Source organism: Rhamphochromis sp. 'chilingali' (genome assembly GCF_963969265.1).
Source record: "Rhamphochromis sp. 'chilingali' genome assembly, chromosome: 17".
In the NCBI taxonomy this organism is placed as follows: Eukaryota; Metazoa; Chordata; class Actinopteri; order Cichliformes; family Cichlidae; genus Rhamphochromis; species Rhamphochromis sp. 'chilingali'.
This window is the reverse complement of record NC_137944.1, coordinates 16,636,828-16,660,059: the sequence shown is the minus strand read 5'-3', so window position 1 is coordinate 16,660,059 and position 23,232 is coordinate 16,636,828. Positions and strand designations below refer to the sequence as shown.

The 23,232-nt window shown below is 41.7% G+C and overlaps 4 protein-coding genes and 1 long non-coding RNA gene across 5 annotated transcripts; 4 read left to right on the top strand and 1 right to left on the bottom strand.

Annotated features, from left to right (window-relative positions):
* Positions 1-124: 124 nt before the first annotated feature.
* On the bottom strand, positions 125-1,447 carry LOC308384862. Its single transcript, XR_013969414.1, has 3 exons — positions 1,272-1,447; positions 974-1,114; positions 125-823 (listed from the first exon to the last, which is right to left on the bottom strand). It is a non-coding gene; the product is annotated as an uncharacterized lncRNA (long non-coding RNA).
* Positions 1,448-3,396: 1,949 nt separating this feature from the next.
* On the top strand, positions 3,397-4,586 carry LOC308385042 (galactose-specific lectin nattectin-like; the record flags this gene model as incomplete). The annotated part of the gene is made up of 2 exons (XM_080863756.1): positions 3,397-3,484; positions 4,146-4,586. The coding sequence occupies 2 exons, from the start codon at positions 3,397-3,399 to the stop codon at positions 4,460-4,462; spliced, it is 405 nt and encodes a 134-aa protein (XP_080719882.1). The 3' UTR covers positions 4,463-4,586.
* A 2,320-nt stretch (positions 4,587-6,906) lies between these two features.
* Positions 6,907-8,592, top strand: LOC308385039 (lactose-binding lectin l-2-like). Its single transcript, XM_080863753.1, has 2 exons — positions 6,907-7,044; positions 7,455-8,592. The coding sequence occupies exons 1-2, from the start codon at positions 6,957-6,959 to the stop codon at positions 7,886-7,888; spliced, it is 522 nt and encodes a 173-aa protein (XP_080719879.1). The 5' UTR covers positions 6,907-6,956; the 3' UTR covers positions 7,889-8,592.
* A 3,469-nt stretch (positions 8,593-12,061) lies between these two features.
* Positions 12,062-13,383, top strand: LOC308385041 (ladderlectin-like; the record flags this gene model as incomplete). The annotated part of the gene is made up of 2 exons (XM_080863755.1): positions 12,062-12,149; positions 12,790-13,383. 2 exons carry the CDS (start codon positions 12,062-12,064, stop codon positions 13,221-13,223), a joined length of 522 nt encoding a protein of 173 aa, XP_080719881.1. The 3' UTR covers positions 13,224-13,383.
* Positions 13,384-13,963: 580 nt separating this feature from the next.
* LOC308385040 (C-type lectin mannose-binding isoform-like) lies at positions 13,964-14,896 on the top strand (the record flags this gene model as incomplete). Its single annotated transcript, XM_080863754.1, has 2 exons — positions 13,964-14,051; positions 14,463-14,896. 2 exons carry the CDS (start codon positions 13,964-13,966, stop codon positions 14,894-14,896), a joined length of 522 nt encoding a protein of 173 aa, XP_080719880.1.
* Positions 14,897-23,232: the final 8,336 nt, after the last annotated feature.

The window sequence follows — 23,232 nt, the reverse complement described above, 5'->3', positions numbered from 1 at the left end:
CACCCCTTAGAAATGAATGAAATTGCACCTTGTGGAGTAATCCCGATCAGATATTTCATGGTGTGTGTACCCTTGTAGTGTGAGTACATTTGAGCACGAGCCTTTAAATTAGATGGTCGTTCTGTACGAATTTCAAAACAGTCTACAATGATGGCTACACGATTTCCAAAAGTGTCCGTAAATTGTGGTGGCATTGTTGCTTGCAAACAGTGCCTCTCTGGCCAGTGTACAAGTATTCCAAAGCGAGCATGCAACACGTCAATTGTATCAGAAAAGACAGAAGAAAGAGTTTTGTAGGAGACATTGAATAGATAACTAAGATGCTGGACAGGAAGATCAAGTCTAAGTCGCATAAGTGTGAGTAAAAGCATTTGGAAATGCGACAGTTTCTTTGATGCTGGTAGGAAAGCTTTTACATTCTCGAGCACGGACATAAAAATAGCAAAACAAGTAAAACCGGTGTAATATTTCACTTTTTCCGTGTCACCCTTTAAAAAGTTTTCATTCAGCTCTGTCTTGTCCAACTTTGATTTAAGCTTTCTGTTCTCCTCCAGCAGCCGGTTTATTTCTGCTCTGCTCTGTACACAGTGCACACAATCATTTGTCAGTTGTTGATCTTCTGTCTGTTTCTCTCTGATATCAATGTTTTCTGCATCAGCACCCGTTACCTCTGCTTCTACTTGTCCAGCACAAATTTGTCCCTCAGCCAAAATAACAAGGTTGTTATGGTGTTGCTCTTCGGTGGTGTCCATCTCTGGCTGCTCTTCTGTGGTAACTTCTGCTGAGGCTTCACCTTCACACTCTGCTGCTCCATTGTCAAAGCCTGTCCAATAAAAAGAGTGCAAATACACAAGGGAACTTTTAAATGGTTTATACATTAAGGCCGTATGAATACTCAAAAATGTTTGTGTTAATTGACTAAGATCAACTTTTAAAATAAGAGACTGTGGCTGGGGGTGCGGTTGTCGTTTACCTCCAAATAGTACTTTATTTTGTTGACGTTGTGTTCGCCTCCTGTGACGGTCTGAATGTGATGTTCGGATTTCGGAGTGCCCCATGTGTAGCGTTGGTACCCAGTCTGGATTTGTTTGATCCATTTCATAGGCAGGCTTCCCTACAGTTGTGCGAAACAATTAGCGAATCGTTACATAGCACATATGTCTGCAAAGTCACTCCATTCGATGTTTGATCGCAATTTCTATAACTTCCGAGACCATCAACGGTAATATTATTCAGCTATAAAGTGTGATAAGAACATATTTAGAACTTACCGGAATGAAAATGTCGTGAGCACACCAGCTGATATCTGGAGACGTAACAGAACTTGATATCAGCTCGTCTCACGGCTGCTATCCAGGCTAGACGCCTTCGTTTGGTAACATCCGATACATGAGCTCCTTCACGTTGCTTCCAGGTTGGGAAAGCATAAAAAGACAATCCAACCTTATTCCCGTACCGGTCGTAAGATCGAACATTGCAGCCGAGCACACAGCAAGTACGAACCATGGCTATGCTATCGCTCCTAGCTTAGACCCCCAAAATGGTGAATCGGGCCAAAATCCTTTCCACGCCCACCCCCGTGACATCACGCTCCGAAGCCCTATAGCCATCACCACCATCAAACACTTCACCTACAACACCCCCCTCCTCACCCCACACAAAGGAGGATTTCACACCACCTCACCACCTCCTCCCACCACAACTCTTCATATTCATGAAGCAGGTGTGAGGAAGCATGTCATGTGCCTGCCTGCTTCAAGTCCACTACCATAATCCCTGTCCCCAAGAAACCTAGGATCACTGGACTAAATGACTAAAGACCTGTGGCTCCGACATCTGTGGTCATGAAGTCATTTGAGCGCCTGGTTCTCTCCTACCTCAAGACCCTCACGGCCCCCCTCCTGGACCCCCTGCAGTTTGCATACAGAGCCAACAAGTCTGTAGATGACGCCATCAACATGGCTCTACACTTCATCCTGCAGCATCTGGACTCCCCAGGAACCTACGCCAGGATCCTGTTTGTGGACTTCAGCTCTGCCTTCAACACCATCCTTCCAGACCATCTCCGAGGCAAGCTTTCCCAGATGAATGTGCCTGATCCCATCTGCCGGTGGATCACCGACTTCCTGACGGACAGGAAGCAGCATGTGAGGCTGGGAAAGAATGTCTCGGACTCTCGGACCATCAGCACCGGCTCCCCTCAGGGCTGTGTTCTTTCTCCTCTGCTCTTCTCCCTGTACACCAACTGCTGCACCTCCACCCACCAGTCTGTCAAGCTAATCAAGTTTGCAGATGACACCACCGTTATTGGACTCATCTCGGACGGGGATGAGTCTGCCTACAGGTGGGAGGTTGAACGTCTGGTGTCCTGGTGCAGCCACAACAACCTGGTGCTGAATGCCCAGAAGACAGTGGAGATTATTGTGGACTTCAGGAAGCACACAGCCCCACTCCCCCCCATCATCCTGACTGACACCCTCATCACCTCTGTGGACTCATTCCGCTTCCTGGGTACCACCATCACCCAGGACCTGAAGTGGGAGCCCACCATCACCTCCGTCATTAAGAAAGCCCAGCAGAGGATGTACTTCCTGAGGCAGCTGAAGAAATTCAACCTGCCAACACGGACGATGATGCAATTCTACACCGCAATCATCGAGTCCATCCTCACCTCCTCCATCACCGTGTGGTACGCTGGAGCCACTATCAGGGACAAACAGAGACTGCAGCGTGTTGTGCGCTCTGCTGAGAAGGTGATTGGCTGCAGACTCCCATCTCTGCAGGACCTGTACACCTCCAGGACACTGAGGCGTGCAGCTCGGATCTCAGCTGACCCTTCTCACCCCGGACACAGTCTGTTTGACCTGCTCCCCTCAGGCAGGAGGCTCCGGTCCATTCGCACCAGGACCTCTCGCCATAAGAACAGTTTCTTCCCCTCTGCTGTTGGACACATGAACAATAACCGTATGACTGTTCCCACCACTAACACATGACCCTACGCTGTGTTCACTGCATCATTCCATGTTTGGCACTGATCACCACCTGCACTCATGTATATATCATGTATATATCTATCTACTTAGCACTTTTAATTCTTATTCTTATTTTTATTTTCATGTCTATTTAAGCGTTATATGACAGTATGTTTGCACTAAGCACCACAGCAATTTCCTAATGTTGTAAACCTGCTCAACATTTGGCAATAAAACCCTTTCTGATTCTGATTCTGATGTATTTTTCTGGCTCATTTTTAGTGTTATTGTTTAGAGTGGGGTGAAAACACCCTCTCAGGCAGCTATAAAAGAAAGCAGCTCCAACTCTCTGCAGAAATCTGAGCATCCTGTACAAAGAAGCTTCAGCAGCTCCTCATCACACTTTGAGACTTAAAGCTCCAACATGATCTTGCTCCTCTTCCTGCTCGGTCTGGCTCTGGGTGCTCCTTCTGAGTCTCCTTCTGATGAAAATGAAGTAAAGCTCCAACTTGGTAACTTTTTTTGTGCATTTTTTTTTGTCTTTTTAATATTATTTAGCAAATAATAGATTTTAAATGCACCTTTATCATGTTTCTTGTTTTGTTTTGCTCAGGAGAAATATGTGTTAGTATAATTGGGGATACATGCATTAATTTGGTTCCACGTTTCAAACCTCCAGCAGAACCAGGCTCAGACAGGAGCAGCCATTTGCTGTGACTGGTGGAACTTTAGGCCTCATCAAAAAGAAAAGCTTCATATTAAAAGTAGATTATTGATTATCTGTGTCCTTAATCCAAACTGGCTGATTACACATTAGAGGAGGCTTAAAGCGGAAGGCTCTGCCTCCCATTCTACTTTTAATTAACCTCAAAACCACAAGTAAACCAACAGTCTGAGAGCAAAGCACTCTATCGGTCATAAAATAAGATGTAGCCTGAGTATTTAATACACTGTATATGAGGAGATGGATTCTTAATTTTAATCTGGATTTAGCAGGGAGCTGATGCAGAGAAGCTAATATGTAATGTTTCTTTCTATTCCCTGAAGTACATACAGAAAAGCAGCCTGACACCAGGTCTCACCTTTAGGATATTAGCAGTACAGATCAGGTTTCTTCTGTTACTAAAAAACAAATCATGATCTTTTTCCTCTTCTTGTTTCTGTCTTTTTCAGATGACCGAGCAGTGAAGCTGCAGCATGGAAACTGTCCCCCGTTCTGGTGGAGCTTCAACGGCCGCTGCTATACGTATGTAGCTACACCGATGAGCTGGTCTGATGCAGAGTTCCACTGTTTGTCACAGGGAGCCAACCTGGTGTCCATCCACAACATGGAGGAAGAGAACTTTGTCAGATCCCTGATCAGGAACTTCGATCGTGCTCAGAGACCCACCTGGATTGGACTCAGTGATGTTCACAGAGAGGGCAGATGGATGTGGTCTGATGGCTCTGTGGTAGGTTTTGTTAACTGGAATGCAGGCGAGCTGCTGTAAAACTGTGTCAGTTTTACACAGTGTGTATGCGGGGTTTTTTTTGTAGACTATTCTTCTAACTCTTAACAGACTGCTAACATGTATTCAAAAGGCTATATTTGTTATTTATTTGTAGTAAACTGAAACACATTACTAAAAAAAATCTATTCTAAGATTCATGTGACACATGACTGTTAAGTTAGGTAGAACTTCAAGGGACATGAAGTTCTTTGTGGACCTGTTCATCATCTTTGTAGCTGTGCAAAAGCAAAAGCTTTATTCAATTTCATATTATGACAACTACGACAACCACTCTGAAGTTTATAAACAAAAACAAGACACTGGGTGTCAATTTAGGGATCTACAGTTCTCAGCTAACACTCTTTGACTCTGAAAGTGAGTCAAAGGAGTGAGTCTGACTCATGAAGTTCAAGTACACTTCTAGTTTAACATTTGGGAACAGCAGCGGAGCACTGACCTGTTCTTCTGCTGACTGTGTCAATATGGCTTGTAAACTGAGACAAATTATCTCCAGGAACAGCTGTTCAATAGAAGACAATAAATAATCACTACAAGCACATCTGTTCAGCTGTTTGCAGACACTAGAGAGTGACTTGTATTAACATGTGTACATCATGAAATCTGTTGCTTTAGTATTTATGGTTGGCCAACCGGTTAATGCTAGGTAGCTATATCTGATTTTATGATTCACACACAGCTTAATGACAAAAAGGGCCTTCCCTCTACTGCCATCTCTACCTGTCTGTGAAACTTTCTCAGTAAATGGCATTGGTGTGTTTTGTCCTTTAATAAAATTAATAATAGAAGATTCATTTCTGATGCAATCCAGAGTATATTAATGAAACTGGTCTTAAATTATATGCAAAGTTTGTGACATCATGTTGAATTTATAAAAGTGTACCTTTAAAATAAGTGTTAGGGTTAGGGTTAACCCCCACACACCCCACTTTTCAGTTATTTATTTGTAAAAAATATTTGGAATCATGTATGATTTTTGTTCCACTTCTCACGTGTACACCACTTTGTGTTGGTCTTTCATGTGGAATTCCAATAAAATTGATTCATGTTTGTGGCTGTAATGTGACAAAATGTGGAAAAGTTCAAGGGGGCCGAATACTTTTACAAGCCACTGTACAAACCACTTGAAGGCTATAAAAAGATAGAGGTTCACTTCCAAATGTCAGTTTCCACTGTTAGAAATGTTACCAGGAAACTTCAGTAAATGGATATGGTGGAAGCTCAGATGAACAAAGCTTTAAGACGATCACACAAACCTCTCACATGAGTGCCAAATATCTGCAGGACAGTGTAGCTGACACAGCAGTGGTAATGATCTGCTTTTAGATTAGTCTGGTTACTGCAGGGGTTTTATTTTGGCTGCTTTACAATTGTAATAGACACAAGAGTGCTTAGACATTTTTATACAAGGTAAATATCTCAAAGTGGAAAAGTAAAAAAAGAATTAACACACAGTCTTTTTTAAATGAAAAAAAAAACTAAACAGGGTTTGTTTTGTATTTTTAACTGGAAAGATCACAATCTTCTGTTTCCTCTTCCTGGTACAGTCATTTATCTGTTTTCTTTTTGCTGATAATGTGATTTTATAATATAGTAAAACCATAATTATTCAGACAAACAAACAGTGAAGTAATTCTACTAAACCAAAGGTGCTAATAGTTGATCTATTTTGTCATTTACTGCCATAGGAGAGTCACATATCTCTGGGTCCAGTACTAAGAGAGGATCCTCTTGATTGTGTGGAGTTCATTCTGTCTTTGTTTAATGGAGCAACTCAGGAGTTTTTACCTGTTAGAGCTCTGAACTGTCCTGTTTGATTAGTCATTGTGCTGATAACGCCTTTATGACACAATAAATATAAATAACACATCAAAAAACAAACAACATTTCTTCATGTGTTGGAAATTTGATGTTTTTTTCTGGCTTATGTTAAATATTGTGTATAGTTGAGAGTTTTGAGCCATTTGCCCAGTGATGTCACACCAGCAGTGAAAAGACCCTCTCACTCAGCTATAAAAGAAAGCAGCTCCAACTCTGCAGGAATCTGAACATCCTGTACAAAGAAGCTTCAGCAGCTCCTCATCATCTTTGAGACTTAAAGCTCCAACATGATCTTGCTCCTCTTCTTGTTTGGGTGGCTCTGGATGCTCAGTCCTCTTTTATATTGAGAATTTGTTCTGCCTTTGTATATTATTATCCTATTACTACAAAATCAGTCACGTTCTTCTGAGTCTGCCAGGAGGACGTGGCTGTTCAGCAATTATTAATTTCATTAGAATCTGATGGTGTTTACTGCCCGGTGTTAGTGATGTTTACAGTGGAGAGTTTTGTTCCATTTGGCCAATGATATCACAGTGATTGGTGAAAACTCCCTCTCAGGCAGCTATAAAAGAAAGCAGCTCCACCTCTCTGCAGAAATCCTGTACAAAGAAGCTTCAGCAGCTCCTCATCAAAGGTTGAGACTTAAAGCTCCAACATGATCTTGCTCCTCTTCTTGTTCAGTCTGGCTCTGGGTGCTCCTTCTGAGTCTCCTTCTGACGGCAGTGAAGTGAAGCTACAACATGGTAACCATCCTATATTCTGACTCTTCCTTCCCCTCCTTTATTTAACTTTATTTTTGTGGGGTTTTTTTTTATTATCTTAATCACAATTTAGTCAAATACTCCAAGATTTTCTGTTGTCTGTTTCAGCAGTCAGTGATACAAAATTCTTGGTGTTTCATTGTAACATAGATTTTTTTTTTCCCCCCGTGTCAGATAAGTTCTACTATTCTGTAGAGTTATGATAAAGACCTGCTAATAAACGTAATAAGAGCAGCTTATTTCTCTGCATTTTTTTAACTTTCACCATGTCAGCTGTGCAGACGTGCTTTTCTGATGTTCTTCAGAGGTTACATCAAAGAAAAAATGTCAGTCACACTGGCAAAAACAGTTATTTGTTTTTCATCGAGTTCTGACTGCTGTGTCTTCTTCAGATGACCACAGAGTTCAACTACTGCGTGGAAACTGTCCCCCGTTCTGGTACAGCTTCAATGGCCGCTGCTACAAATATGTGGCCACACACATGAGCTGGGCTGATGCAGAGCTCTACTGTGTGTCACAGCGAGCCAACCTGGTGTCTATCCACAGCAGGGAGGAAGAAGAGTTTGTTAAATCATTAATTAAGAACTTTGACCATGCTGAGCGATGGACCTGGATTGGACTGAGTGACATCCATAAAGAAGGCAGATGGATGTGGTCTGATGGTTGTGCAGTGAGTTTTGTCTACTGGGATACTAGCGAGCCAAACAACAGTGGAACAAAAGAGCACTGTGTTCACACTAACGTGCGTGAAGTAAAGAAATGGAATGATCACCAGTGTTCTCTCAATTTAGCTTCTGTTTGTGCAACACAAATAACCTGCCCTTAGAAATTGAAATGTATCTTTTCGCTGCATTGTACAGAAGCAAATCGTTTTTGGCCCATTAATAGATGTTTAAAACTGCTCCAAATAAAAAGGAAAAAACAATTAAACATGAAAATTCATCATCAGTGCCACCACTGTTTAACTCTGGGGTTACAGGTCCTATGAGAAAACATGCAAGCGTGTAACTGGTGTCACAGACATGCGCTTGCATGTTTCATTAGCACGCAGTTAGTATTTCAAATAAGGATGAATGTAGAAAATGCACCTCCTCATTGATCTTCCCAGAATAACTTCAAGTCTAATTACAGTTTTTATCAATCGATTTGGCTCAATTATCACAGGAGAAAAGTTTTCATGCAGTTCTCAAACAGTGAGGGCATTTTTTAATCACACAGGCTCAACTGCACAAAACACATTGATTTTAACAATCATGTTTCCACATTTGGCAGCGTTTTGGTGGCTGTAGCTCAGGTGGGAGAGCAGGCCATCTACTAACCAGAATGTTAGTTGATTGATCCCACTCTGCTCCAGTCTGCATACCAAATATTCTTGGGCAAATTACTAACCCATGTTGCTCTCTGATGCATCCATCAGACTGTGAATGCTGTGTTAATGTCTGTTAGGAAGCGCTTAGGAAAAAGTGCTTGTGTGATTGGGTGAATAAACAAGTTGTGTAAAGCACTCTGTAAGAACCAGTCCATTTACATGAACAGTCAATCACTTCAACTCTGAGATGAAGAAATAAAATCCTTTAAAGACTGTGCTATAAAAATGTTTATTTTTTTCCTCAAAACCTTACTGACCTCCATAAAGAAGGCAGCTGGATGTGGTCTGATGGTTGTGCAGTAGATTTTGTCTACTGGGATGCAGGACAACCACACAACTGACACAAAGAAGTGGAATGACTGCCCATGTTCTGTCATTTTACCTTCTGTTTGTGCAGTATGGATAAACTGCACTCAGAAACTACAATTTACATTTTCCCTGCACTGTTGATGCTGTCTGTCTTTAGTGTGTTTGTGCAAAAGTCACAAAATTCCACGAACCTTGATTTTCATAAATGTGGAAACAACCACTGGCAGCTGCACTCAAAGGGAATATTTACTCATCGTTTCAATGTCAAAATTATGAAAGCAAAGACTGTTTTAGGTGAACAAATAAATAGTTAAAACTGCTCTAAAGTAAAAGAACTGAAAAGCTATAAATAAAAACTCATGATCAGTGCCTCCATTGTGTATCTCTGGGGTTACGAGACACATGTCTGCAACATCAGTAATCACATTTCATGAGTAGTATTTAATAAACACTAAGTATTACAAAAGGAGACAAATGGAGATTATTCACATCTACCTTTATTGTTACCAGAAAAAACTCTAATGTAGTTAAGATCTATAGTTTGGCTTCATCCTAAAAAACACACACAGAATAATATCACTGAGGAGGTGAGGAGAGAGGTACAGCAGTGAGTGTCTACAGCCACAGCCTGTAAAGGTAACATCCAAAGAAGAAGTTTGACTGTTTTTCAAGCTTATGTTAAATATGACCAGTGGTTAAAGTGGGCTGGAAGGATCCTGAACTGTATTCTGGTTCCCTCGGTTAATGAGCAGTTAAATCTTATAGGCAGATGAATGTGTGTTACTACAATCTAAAATTTGATTGTAGGAATGTTTTCAGGTAACTAAATACTACTGCCCTAGTACCTGCACTTTGTTGTAGTTTTATTGTATCATAAAGGTCCTTCTTGGCAAAGTGGAACCTTTAGATCAGATCTTAAAACGTGAGCTCTCCACTCTCCTTTTTTTATAACAGTAAAGCCTCATCAAAATGAGTAGGAGGCCAACATAGAGTCACTAAAGACCTCTGTCTATACAAACCACGGTCAGACATGTCATTTTAAAAATAATTTAAATAAAACCACTGAAAGGCTATAAAAAGATAGAAATGCACCTCCAACTGTCAATTTTCATTGTCAGAAATGTTATTTTAAAAAACTTAAACCAATAAGGTGGGAGTTAAGATGAAAGCTGGAAGATGAAGAAAGTTTTAAGGCTGAACTTCACAATTTAGGGTAGAAAGCGACACAAACCCCCCACATGAGTGTCAAATATCTGCAGGACAGCCTAGCTGGCACAGCAGTGGTTATGATCTGCTTTAGTTTAAAAGTCTATTTACTGCAATCTTTTTGTTTAGTTTGGTTTATTTAAAAATTGTAACAGACACAAGGGCATTTAAACATTTGTACAAGCTGTAAATAAAGTGGCAAAGTAAAAACAAAAATTAAAGATTAATTGTATAACTTAGCATATAGACATGTATAGAGTGATTAAGTGTATAACTCTTACAGTTACATAGACGGTCTTTCTTTTTTATTGACTCTGAACAGGCCGGCCACAATCACTTCATTTATATGTGTTCACTGCAATAAAAAGTGTGCACAAGGTTTGTTTTGGATTTGTTTACTGAGAATGATCGCACACTTCTATTTCCTCTTCCTGGTATAGTAACCTATTCTGTTAAGCATTTTGCTGATGATGTGATTTTATAATATAATAAATCAATAAATACTCAGTCAAACAAACAGTGAAGTTCTCTGGAAAAGGCCAGAGCTCAACACGTGTCAATAAGTAGTTAAGTGATGTCTTTGAGTTGTGGATAATTTTACCAAAACACACTTAAATCAGTTTTGCAAAAAAAGACTAAAAGTTCAACGATGATCTCATAAATAAATAATATGTCTGTCCTGAGGCTTTTGTTAGAAATGAAGTAACCTAACTAACACTAGGAAAGACAAGCAGTTTCATTCATATGGACTTCACTATGAGTTTAATTTCCAGCTGTTTTGCTTTTCTTTTTTGAAAAGCAGAGCTTACTTATACTGGACCCATCCTACTGTCTCTTTCTCCTGCTGAGGTCCAGTTCTAGGCTCAGCATCAGCTGGGAGCACGTGCACCTGGACCAAACCAAAACATGAAATAAGGAGGGGGGAGGCTGACTGGATATTATTGTTGTTGCCAAAAACAAAGCTACATTAATCATCCTCTCTGTTGTAGCTCAGGTCTGTTTTTTGATACTGCAATTATTCAGATTAATATTAATAAGATGTGACCAAAAATACTTTTATAAACTGCTCAATGTCATGATGCCAGAGTTTTCTAATGACATGTAGCTTTTGTGACAAGGATTTAACAGCTGGTTTGATATCATGATAAATATCACACATATCCAACAGGTGTGTATCAATCTGAATGCATGAAAACATTATTAGTGTACTTACTACTATTACTATAATTACTGCGTAGAGTAAAAAGTAAGTATTTCTGTCTCTCTCCTTTTGCATACTTGCACAGAGGCAGTCAGGCGATATTCAATATGCAATCAAATAATAAATGAGTTTATTGATATCCATTGATGTCTATATAAAGCATTGTGAGATCACAAAAAGCTTGATAAAGACTAAATGTATTCAAAAATCATGCAGTTTGTGGGGATAGGTTAAGTGACTAATCTAAATTGCCCATAAGTGTGAATGCAGGAGGGAATGTGAGTGCAAATGGTTGTCTCTTTCTCTGTGTGTTAGCCCTATGACAGACTGGCGACCTGTCCAGGGTGTACCCCGCCTCTCGCCCTATGACAGCTGGGATAGGCTCCAGCGCCCCCCACAACCCTGAAAAGGATGAGCAGAAGCGAATGGATGGATGGTATTCAAAAATCCATCTATATACCAAAGATCCGAATTATGTTATTTAATTTATTTTAAAATGTGTATTTACTTCAACTTTACTGGCTGCCATAGCAGAGTCACATATCTCTGTCTGGGTTGACTACATAGAGAGGATCCTTCTGAGAGGGAGAGTTCAATCTGTCTTTGTTTACTGGAGCAGCTCAGGAGTTTCTATTTGGTCCTTCCTGTTAGAGATCTGATTCACCCTGTTTGATTAATCATTATGTTGATATAGCTTTGTGGTACCATAAACATAAATTACACATCAGCTCAGTTCATTGGAATTTGATGTATTTTTCTGGCTCATTTTTAGTGTTATTGTTTAGAGTGGGGTGAAAACACCCTCTCAGGCAGCTATAAAAGAAAGCAGCTCCAACTCTCTGCAGAAATCTGAACATCCTGTACAAAGAAGCTTCAGCAGCTCCTCATCACACTTTGAGACTTAAAGCTCCAACATGATCTTGCTCCTCTTCCTGCTCGGTCTGGCTCTGGGTGCTCCTTCTGAGTCTCCTTCTGATGAAAATGAAGTAAAGCTACAACTTGGTAACTTTTTTTTGTGCATTTTTTTTTTTGTCTTTTTAATATTATTTAGCAAATAATAGATTTTAAATGCACCTTTATCATGTTTCTTGTTTTGTTTTGCTCAGGATAAATATGTGTTAGTGTAATTGGGGATACATGCATTAATTTGGTTCCACGTTTCAAACCTCCAGCAGAACCAGGCTCAGACAGGAGCAGCCATTTGCTGTGACTGGTGGAACTTTAGGCCTCATCAAAAAGAAAAGCTTCATATTAAAAGTAGATTATTGATTATCTGTGTCCTTAATCCAAAATGGCTGATTACACATTAGAGGAGGCTTAAAGCGGAAGGCTCTGCCTCCCATTCTACTTTTAATTAACCTCAAAACCACAAGTAAACCAGCAGTCTGAGAGCAAAGTACTCCATTGCTCTTAAAATAAGACGTAGCCTGAGTATTTAATACCTTGTATGTGAGGAGAAGGATTTTAAATTTTAATCTGGATTTAGCAGGGAGCTGATGCAGTGAAGCTAATATGTAATGTTTCTTTCTATTCCCTGAAGTACATAGAGAAAAGCAGCCTGACACCAGGTCTCTTCAGGTTTCTTCTGTCACTAAAAAACAAATCATGATCTTTTTCCTCTTCTTGTTTCTGTCTTTTTCAGATGACCGAGCAGTGAAGCTGCAGCATGGAAACTGTCCAACGTTCTGGTGGAGCTTCAACGGCCGCTGCTATAAGTATGTAGCTACAGCGATGAGCTGGTCTGATGCAGAGTTCCACTGTTTGTCACAGGGAGCCAACCTGGTGTCCATCCACAACATGGAGGAAGAGAACTTTGTCAGATCCTTGATCAGGAACTTTGATCCTGCTCAGAGAGCCTCTTGGATTGGACTCAGTGATGTTCACAGAGAGGGCAGATGGATGTGGTCTGATGGCTCTGTGGTACGCTTTTTTAACTGGCTTACAGGCGAGCCAAACAACCTGGGAAAAAACGAACACTGTGTGCAAAACAACTTTGGTCCTGTTAAGAAGTGGAATGACGAACCATGCTCTCGTGGTTATCCCTCTGTTTGTGTAAAACGCAATGCCTGTGTTTAGAAACCAAGACGCTAATTCAACATTAGACAGTTAACCTGATGTTATGTTGGCATGTAGCGTCCCTCCACAATAAATTTAGCAATGTTAATATTAATATATCCTAATTAATGTGTTTATTAATTAAACATATTAGAAGTACAGAAGGGCAAGGCTGGAGTACTGAAATTTAAGGACTCTGTAATACTATATTAAACAGATATTTTCATCATGCATTTGTTTGTTTGTTTGTTTGTTTTTCTGGATCACTTTAAATTGATAAAATGAAAGTGTTGCACAGCAATAGGTTGTTTGGGTGACTCTGGGTGCTGAGTCCTCTTTAACGTTGAGTATTTGTTCTACATTTGTTTATTAGAGAAGGCCATAACTAGAGCTTGTGAGCTGCTGTCTTCTTGTTACAACTCTGACCTTTCCTGTTTGTTTAATCATTATGCTGAAAAGGCCTTTGATCATATCATGAATGCAGAATTACAGCAAATACAGTCACGTTCTTCTGAGTCTGCCAGGAGGACGTGGCTGTTCAGCAATTATTAATTTCTTTAGAATCTGATGGTGTTTACTGCCCGGTGTTAGTGATGTTTACTGTGGAGAGTTTTGTTCCATTTGGTCAATGATATCACAGTGATCGGTGAAAACTCCCTCTCAGGCAGCTATAAAAGAAAGCAGCTCCACCTCTCTGCAGAAATCCTGTACAAAGAAGCTTCAGCAGCTCTTCATCAAAGGTTGAGACTTAAAGCTCCAACATGATCTTGCTCCTCTTCTTGTTCAGTCTGGCTCTGGGTGCTCCTTCTGAGTCTCCTTCTGACGGCAGTGAAGTGAAGCTACAACATGGTAACCATCCTATATTCTGACTCTTCCTTCCCCTCCTTTATTTAACTTTATTTTTGTGGGGGTTTTTTTTATTATCTTAATCACAATTTAGTCAAATACTCCAAGATTTTCTGTTGTCTGTTTCAGCAGTCAGTGATACAAAATTCTTGGTGTTTCATTGTAACATAGATTTTTTTTCCCCCCCGTGTCAGATAAGTTCTACTATACTGTAGAGTTATGATAAAGACCTGCTAATAAACGTAATAAGAGCAGCTTATTTCTCTGCATTTTTTTAACTTTCACCATGTCAGCTGTGCAGACGTGCTTTTCTGATATTCTTCAGAGGTTAGATCAAAGAAAAAAAATGTCAGTCACACTGACAAAAACAGTTATTTGTTTTTCATCGAGCTCTGACAGCTGTGTCTTCTTCAGATGACCACAGAGTTCAACTACTGCGTGGAAGCTGTCCCCCGTTCTGGTACAGCTTCAATGGCCGCTGCTACAAATATGTGGCCACACACATGAGCTGGGCTGATGCAGAGCTCTACTGTGTGTCACAGGGAGCCAACCTGGTGTCCATCCACAGTACAGAGGAACAGAGTTTTGTGAAAAACCTGATCCAGAACTTTGACCACGCAGAGGGACTCACCTGGATTGGACTCAGTGACAAGCATAAAGAAGGCACCTGGATGTGGTCCGATGGTTGTCCACTGCGTTTTGTCTGCTGGAGTCCAGCACAACCAGATAATGCGGGAGGAAATGAACACTGTGTTCACACCAATGTAGTATCAGATAAGAAATGGAATGACTACACGTGTGCTACCAATTTACCTTATGTTTGTGCAACACGCATTACCTGTCCTTAGAAGCACCGAACCTTCTGTTCCTGCTAGTACAGTGCTACAATAAAGATGTGAATGCACACTGTAACCTGTCTTTTGTGTGTCTGTGCAAAAGTCATTAAATTTCACTCACCTTGATTTTCATGAATACAGAATCATCCACTGGTAGCTCTGATGGTGGATCACAGGGAATATTTACTCATTGTTTTAATCTCACAGCCAGTGTTGGGGACTAACGGAATACATGTACCGCCGTTACACATTTAAAATACAAAATATGAGTAACTGTATTCCGCTACAGTTAACCTGCCCTTAGAAACTGAAATGTATCTTTTCGCTGCATTGTACAGAAGCAAATCGTTTTTGGCCCATTAATAGATGTTTAAAACTGCTCCAAATAAAAAGGAAAAAACAATTAAACATGAAAATTCATCATCAGTGCCACCACTGTTTAACTCTGGGGTTACAGGTCCTATGAGAAAACATGCAAGCGTGTAACTGGTGTCACAGACATGCGGGTGCATGTTTCATCAGCACGCAGTTAGTATTCAATTCAACTAACCTTGATTTTCATAAATGTGGAAACAACCACTTGTCACGGCAGGGTGCGCCGGTGTGAAGAATGAGGTAGACCAACCAAAAACAAGGAGTGAGAGTCCAGGAAAACTGACAAAATCAAACCAAAGCCAATACGAGCCTCAAAAAGTTCAGGGGGCCGACCGTGCGGGCGGCAGCACAGGAGTCCAAAGTAAAACAGGTCCGGAGGCCGGCCGTGAGGAAGACTGCAGCAACAGATCAGGAGGCCGTCCACGACACCAATGACGTCCGGCGGCCGGCCTGGAAAGTGGCCGGCGATCCCGAGGTGGCGTGGCAGCCGGAGCTGGACCAGCCGGAGCTGGACCAGGCGGAGCGGAAGTGGCAGCCGGAGCTGGACCAGGCGACGGCGTAGGCGGAGCAGAAGCTGGACCAGGCGACGGCGTAGGTGCTGCAGGCAACGGAGTCGCAGGTGGTAGAGCAGGTGGTGGCTGGATGGGCTCCTCGGGCCCTCCAGCTGACAAGGCATGAAGCAGCGGGGGTGCTGCAAGGTGCCGAGGTGGCACACCCAGGCATCCAGCTACAGATGCAGGATGAGCAGTTATGGAGACCCCTGGCAAAACAGAGCTGAACAGGGGGCTGAGCCGTTACTCTGGCAGAAGAAAGATGCCGCTGACTCTCTGGGAAATTTAATGTAACATCACACAATTCATTTCCCACCAGATCGCCCCTGAAAACATTATTCATTTGTTCACCGTGTGGTTCAGAACCCAGAACAGAAATGTCCATGGCAGTCTGAGAAAAAGTGGTGTCACAGCCAAGTACTATGTGTGTGTTCCTTTCAGAGGTCTTGTCCAAATTCATATTTTCATTTTCCTTCACAAACATAAAGACAGAGTCTTTAGTCTCAGTCTTTGGTTCTTTTAACTCAGAAGCAGAAAAACACAAACTCAGATTGGCTGCCTCACCCTCACCAGAATTACATAGATTAATCTTGGACACACAGGCAGCGTCTACCCCATAATATTGCCCAGAATCAGTAACAGTCTCTGCATCAGCTCTAGCGGAAGTTTCGCCATTCTTAGCAAGCAAGTTAACTGTTATGGAAAAACCCTGTTCGAAAGTTGGACCCCCAAGGCTCTCAGTACAGTTCATTTCCTCTGAAGAAATGTCACGTTGTCTTCCTGTGACAGTCTCCACCTGTGACAGGGTTTCAGTCACCAAAGGGGCTAGTTCGACCACATGAGCTGCATGTATAACTGAACCGTTCATAGAAACATGATTAATCAGTTCATGGCTAGGTTCCTGGACATCCATTAAGTCGGCACAACTGGTTAAAGAAGACTCATTCACGTTCATTTTGCAGTCATGTGGTGGACTTGTAACCTGATCAGAGTCTGTGCTTACACATACTGCAGTTACACTTACTTCTGATGGGATGGCTGGCACTAGGTTAACGCCAAGAGTCTGAATAAACTCTTCTGTGATTGGTTTGACAGAGCCATTAGCTTTAGCAGAGACCACATTAGGCACAAACAAATCAAAAGTGACGCTGTCAGAGGGGATTGAAGCCTCATTACGCTCTGACTGACAGGAATCATGCGGCTCGGCCTGGTATTTGGCAGTCTCAGGCCTGCATTCCCCAGCTAGCCCCCCACCAGAAGCTGACTTAGACAGAGACTCTGAGTCATCTATGAATGGAGGTGCAGCTAACACAGAGTCTAATAGAGCTGTGGCTGCCAGTGGTGGTGCAGACTGTGAGCTTACTATATCAGTAGCACTCCCAACCAACACCCCATCCTGAAATGATTTAGAAACAAAAGAACATGATTCCAAATTTACACAAACTGAAGGTAAAACATGATCATTAGAGACAGTATCGGAGGCCCAGATCTCAGCCTCAGCATTCACTGCGCCCTGAGGGGTGCTGGAGCTACATGGTTCAGACATGTGTCCCCCATCTTCTTCTGGGGGGCACAATTCACTTTTAGAGTTCAGAACATAAACCACATTCCCATTACTGTTCTCTTGACCTGGAACACAAAACTCAGGTGAATTGTGCTTGTTGAGTACAGGAGTGAGAGCATCACTCAGAGGTTGCTTTGAATTGTTCTCCTCTGGTTTACCTAATAATTTGGTCTTACACAATTCATAGCAAGTAGTAGAGTCACAAGATGAATGAGCTGAGGAACAGTCAAGTTGATCACCGGGTACAGACAGGGTGTCATTATTTAAGTCACACCGCTCATGACCAGAGGTTATATCACCACCCTTCACACCAAACATGAGCTCGTGATCAATACTTTCATCGTTTATTAAGAGAATGGGTGGTGTTGAGGAGCACTGGGTCGATATCGCTCCTCCAGCACATGTAGAAATTGTCTTTATCTCTGGAGCGTCTGCGAACCCTTCATGACAGTCACATTCCAGCAACTTAGGAAGACTTTGAGGCGAAAGATTGTCACTAACCTCTATTATTAACGGAGTCCGAGAGGAAACGAGAGTTCCACCAACCTCCAGCTGCTGCGGCGACGTGGATGTCGCCTCTTCTTTGAAGAAACCACTGAGGCTGAAGCATTGGCTGTTGGGGAAGTGAGGGGTGGCAGACCCTGGCAGCTCCGAGGGCCCCCGAGAGCCAGGCGTGTTCCCCGAAAGATGTGCTGACAATCGGGGGTGAGCCACGGCTTTCCCCGGAGCTCCTCCTCTACGTGGGTGCAAGCTGCTTGCTGCCGCTCACAGAGGCCGGACTCCATGATTTCCGTAGTAGGTCTTTCTAAACAACTAAACACTGTACTGTCAGTCTCAGAACACGATTCAGTCATAGTTTCCGGCCCCGGCGAATCAATGCACATCTCGCTCCTCTCTATAAAAGGATTATGAGACGCAGACACACAGTCACTCACCCCCGGGGGTAGCGCGGTGCGACGGCGGCACTGACGCCGGTTCTTTCTGGAAGGATGGATGCTGAAGCCACCGAAGCAGAGGGTGATGTGGCAGCGATCTCCTCGTTGTCCGCCCACATCCTTGCCAGAAAAGAGGCAGGTGAAGTAAAGTCCGAGCGGGGTGGAGAGGGCGAGCGGCTGGTCCGAGGCGGTGCAACAGTTGTGAGTTCCTCCTCCGAAATGAGCCAGGGCTTCCAACGAAGCTCGTCCTCCCGTAAAGCTAGCAATACCTGCTGTCACTCATCGTCGTCGAAATCTGTGGCCTCCACCATCTTGGTGCGCTGGGCTGTGCAGCTTGACAGTGGCGGAGACGAACTGTGAGTCGATGGCGGTGCAGCGGTGAGCCTCAGAGTCCCTACTCTGACTGCCTCCGGCTCGCGAGGCAGCGGCGACGACAACGACAACCGTTTACGAGTCTGAGTCGTAGGTGCGGAGGCGGCGTTTAACACCCTCTGGGCCAGCGCGCGGGCGCGAAGCTCCTCCTTCAGGGGGGCCAGAGAGTCGAACACCTCAAAAAGCTGGGGAAACTGCCGGAGCTGTGGCGCCTTCTGAAGGATGGCGTCAATGGCCTCCAACCCAGTGGACACCACTCTGGGGTCCGTGCACCCACAGATGCGCGCCATGAGCCGACTGATCCGTTGCAGCTCCTCCCCAATCTCGTCCAGACTGTCCGCTGGGTCTGACATAGTCAGATCGTACTGTCACAGCGGGGTGCGCCGGTGTGAAGAATGAGGTAGACCCAAGAGCAGACACAGTGGAGACAGAACTAGGTTTCCAAAATAAGGCAAGCCTTTATTGTGGCTGAAGGCATAACAAAAACACTAGGGAAACACGGAAACTGGGAAAACTAAGAAGACAGAGAACACTGTGTAAACTAAAAAGGCTAAGACACTCTGTGAAGGAACTATGGAAAAAACTATAAACACAGAGTAACTAAGCAGGCCATGAAACACAGTGTCACAATAAGGGAAACCACGAAAATACGAGGTGAGGATAACAGACAATCTGACACTGACACAAAGACACACTGGGCTTAAATACACTGAGGAAGTCATCAAGGAATTAGAGACAACAGGGGAACACAGCTGGGAGGAATAAGACCTAATGAGACAGGGGGAACAAAGCTAGAAACACTGACATAAGATGGGAACATGAACCTTCAGAGTAAAACAGGAAACAAGACACCACTAAACAAACACGCAGACACGACACAGAGAGACAGACTAGACACTGAACTAAACCTGCAATAAACATGAGAACACAAAAACTTACGAACTAATCCCTAAACAAGAATAACGCAAACATAGAGTCATAATCATCATTATCATCATAATAAGAAAAGAATCCAAAATGCAAAAACACACCAAAAACATAACAACTCAAAATACTGGGTCAAACTGACCCAGAACCGTGACACCACTGGAAGCTGCATTCAAAGGGAATATTTACTCATCGTTTCAATGTCAAAATTCATGAAAGCAAAGACTGTTTTAGGTGAACAAATAAATAGTTAAAACTGCTCTAAAGTAAAAGAACTGAAAAGCTATAAATAAAAACTCATGATCAGTGCCTCCATTGTGTATCTCTGGGGTTACGAGACACATGTCTGCAACATCAGTAATCACATTTCATGAGTAGTATTTAATAAACACTAAGTATTACAAAAGGAGACAAATGGAGATTATTCACATCTACCTTTATCGTTACCAGAAAAAACTCTAATGTAGTTAAGATCTATAGTTTGGCTTCATCCTAAAAAACACACACAGAATAATATCACTGAGGAGGTGAGGAGAGAGGTACAGCAGTGAGTGTCTACAGCCACAGCCTGTAAAGGTAACATCCAAAGAAGAAGTTTGACTGTTTTTCAAGCTTATGTTAAATATGACCAGCGGTTAAAGTGGGCTGGAAGGATCCTGAACTGTATTCTGGTTCCCTCGGTTAATGAGCAGTTAAATCTTATAGGCAGATGAATGTGTGTTACTACAATCTAAAATTTGATTGTAGGAATGTTTTCAGGTAACTAAATACTACTGCCCTAGTACCTGCACTTTGTTGTAGTTTTATTGTATCATAAAGGTCCTTCTTGGCAAAGTGGAACCTTTAGATCAGATCTTAAAATGTGAGCTCTCCACTCTCCTTTTTTTATAACAGTAAAGCCTCATCAAAATGAGTAGGAGGCCAACATAGAGTCACTAAAGACCTCTGTCTATACAAACCACGGTCAGACATGTCATTTTAAAAATAATTTAAATAAAACCACTGAAAGGCTATAAAAAGATAGAAATGCACCTCCAACTGTCAATTTTCATTGTCAGAAATGTTATTTTAAAAAACTTAAACCAATAAGGTGGGAGTTAAGATGAAAGCTGGAAGATGAAGAAAGTTTTAAGGCTGAACTTCACAATTTAGGGTAGAAAGCGACACAAACCCCCCACATGAGTGTCAAATATCTGCAGGACAGCCTAGCTGGCACAGCAGTGGTTATGATCTGCTTTAGTTTAAAAGTCTATTTACTGCAATCTTTTTGTTTAGTTTGGTTTATTTAAAAATTGTAACAGACACAAGGGCATTTAAACATTTGTACAAGCTGTAAATAAAGTGGCAAAGTAAAAACAAAAATTAAAGATTAATTGTACTTTTTTTTCTCCTCTATTTTTAAAATGTGCTTCTTTTACCTTATTTTTATGTAAAAAGGGGGGCCTTTGCTTTTTCTTTTTTTGTCTGTGCATCACATTTTCTTTTTTGTAGTTGCTCGTGCCTTGCATGCCTTAGTTGCAGTGTTTCTTCTTCATTGTTCACTTGTTTATTTAGACATGTATAGAGTGATTAAGTGTATAACTCTTACAGTTACATAGACAGTCTTTCTTTTTTATTGACTCTGAACAGGCCGGCCACAATCACTTCATTTATATGTGTTCACTGCAATAAAAAGTGTGCACAAGGTTTGTTTTGGATTTGTTTACTGAGAATGATCGCACACTTCTATTTCCTCTTCCTGGTATAGTAACCTATTCTGTTAAGCATTTTGCTGATGATGTGATTTTATAATATAATAAATCAATAAATACTCAGTCAAACAAACAGTGAAGTTCTCTGGAAAAGGCCAGAGCTCAACACGTGTCAATAAGTAGTTAAGTGATGTCTTTGAGTTGTGGATAATTTTACCAAAACACACTTAAATCAGTTTTGCAAAAAAAGACTAAAAGTTCAACGATGATCTCATAAATAAATAATATGTCTGTCCTGAGGCTTTTGTTAGAAATGAAGTAACCTAACTAACACTAGGAAAGACAAGCAGTTTCATTCATATGGACTTCACTATGAGTTTAATTTCCAGCTGTTTTGCTTTTCTTTTTTGAAAAGCAGAGCTTACTTATACTGGACCCATCCTACTGTCTCTTTCTCCTGCTGAGGTCCAGTTCTAGGCTCAGCATCAGCTGGGAGCACGTGCACGTGCACCTGGACCAAACCAAAACATGAAATAAGGAGGGGGGAGGCTGACTGGATATTATTGTTGTTGCCAAAAACAAAGCTACATTAATCATCCTCTCTGTTGTAGCTCAGGTCTGTTTTTTGATACTGCAATTATTCAGATTAATATTAATAAGATGTGACCAAAAATACTTTTATAAACTGCTCAATGTCATGATGCCAGAGTTTTCTAATGACATGTAGCTTTTGTGACAAGGATTTAACAGCTGGTTTGATATCATGATAAATATCACACATATCCAACAGGTGTGTATCAATCTGAATGCATGAAAACATTATTAGTGTACTTACTACTATTACTATAATTACTGCGTAGAGTAAAAAGTAAGTATTTCTGTCTCTCTCCTTTTGCATACTTGCACAGAGGCAGTCAGGCGATATTCAATATGCAATCAAATAATAAATGAGTTTATTGATATCCATTGATGTCTATATAAAGCATTGTGAGATCACAAAAAGCTTGATAAAGACCACATGTATTCAAAAATCATGCAGTTTGTGGGGATAGGTTAAGTGACTAATCTAAATTGCCCATAAGTGTGAATGCAGGAGGGAATGTGAGTGCAAATGGTTGTCTCTCTCTCTGTGTGTTAGCCCTGTGACAGACTGGCGACCTGTCCAGGGTGTACCCCGCCTCTCGCCCTATGACAGCTGGGATAGGCTCCAGCGCCCCCCACAACCCTGAAAAGGATGAGCAGAAGCGAATGGATGGATGGTCTATAAACCAAAGGTCCGAATTATGTTATTTAATTTATTTTAAAATGTGTATTTACTTCAACTTTACTGGCTGCTATAGCAGAGTCACATATCTCTGTCTGGGTTGACTACATAGAGAGGATCCTTCTGAGAGGGAGAGTTCAATCTGTCTTTGTTTACTGGAGCAGCTCAGGAGTTTCTATTTGGTCCTTCCTGTTAGAGATCTGATTCACCCTGTTTGATTAATCATTATGCTGATATAGCTTTGTGGTACCATAAACATAAATTACACATCAGCTCAGTTCATTGGAATTTGATGTATTTTTCTGGCTCATTTTTAGTGTTATTGTTTAGAGTGGGGTGAAAACACCCTCTCAGGCAGCTATAAAAGAAAGCAGGACCAACTCTCTGCAGAAATCTGAACATCCTGTACAAAGAAGCTTCAGCAGCTCCTCATCACACTTTGAGACTTAAAGCTCCAACATGATCTTGCTCCTCTTCCTGTTACAACTCTGACCTTCCATATTTGTTTAATCATTATACTGAAAAGGACTTTGATAACATCATAAATGCAGAATTACAGCAAATACAGTCACGTTCTTCTGAGTCTGCCAGGAGGACGTGGCTGTTCAGCAATTATTAATTTCTTTACAATCTGATGGTGTTTACTGGCCGGTGTTAGTGATGTTTACA

Excerpts from the sequence above, each read along its gene's own strand:
- LOC308385039 (XM_080863753.1), top strand. The coding sequence starts at position 6,957 with ATGATCTTGCTCCTCTTCTTGTTCAGTCTGGCTCTGGGTGCTCCTTCT. Across the intron at positions 7,045-7,454 it reads TGAAGTGAAGCTACAACATG|ATGACCACAGAGTTCAACTA; the intron begins GTAACCATCCTA and ends TGTCTTCTTCAG.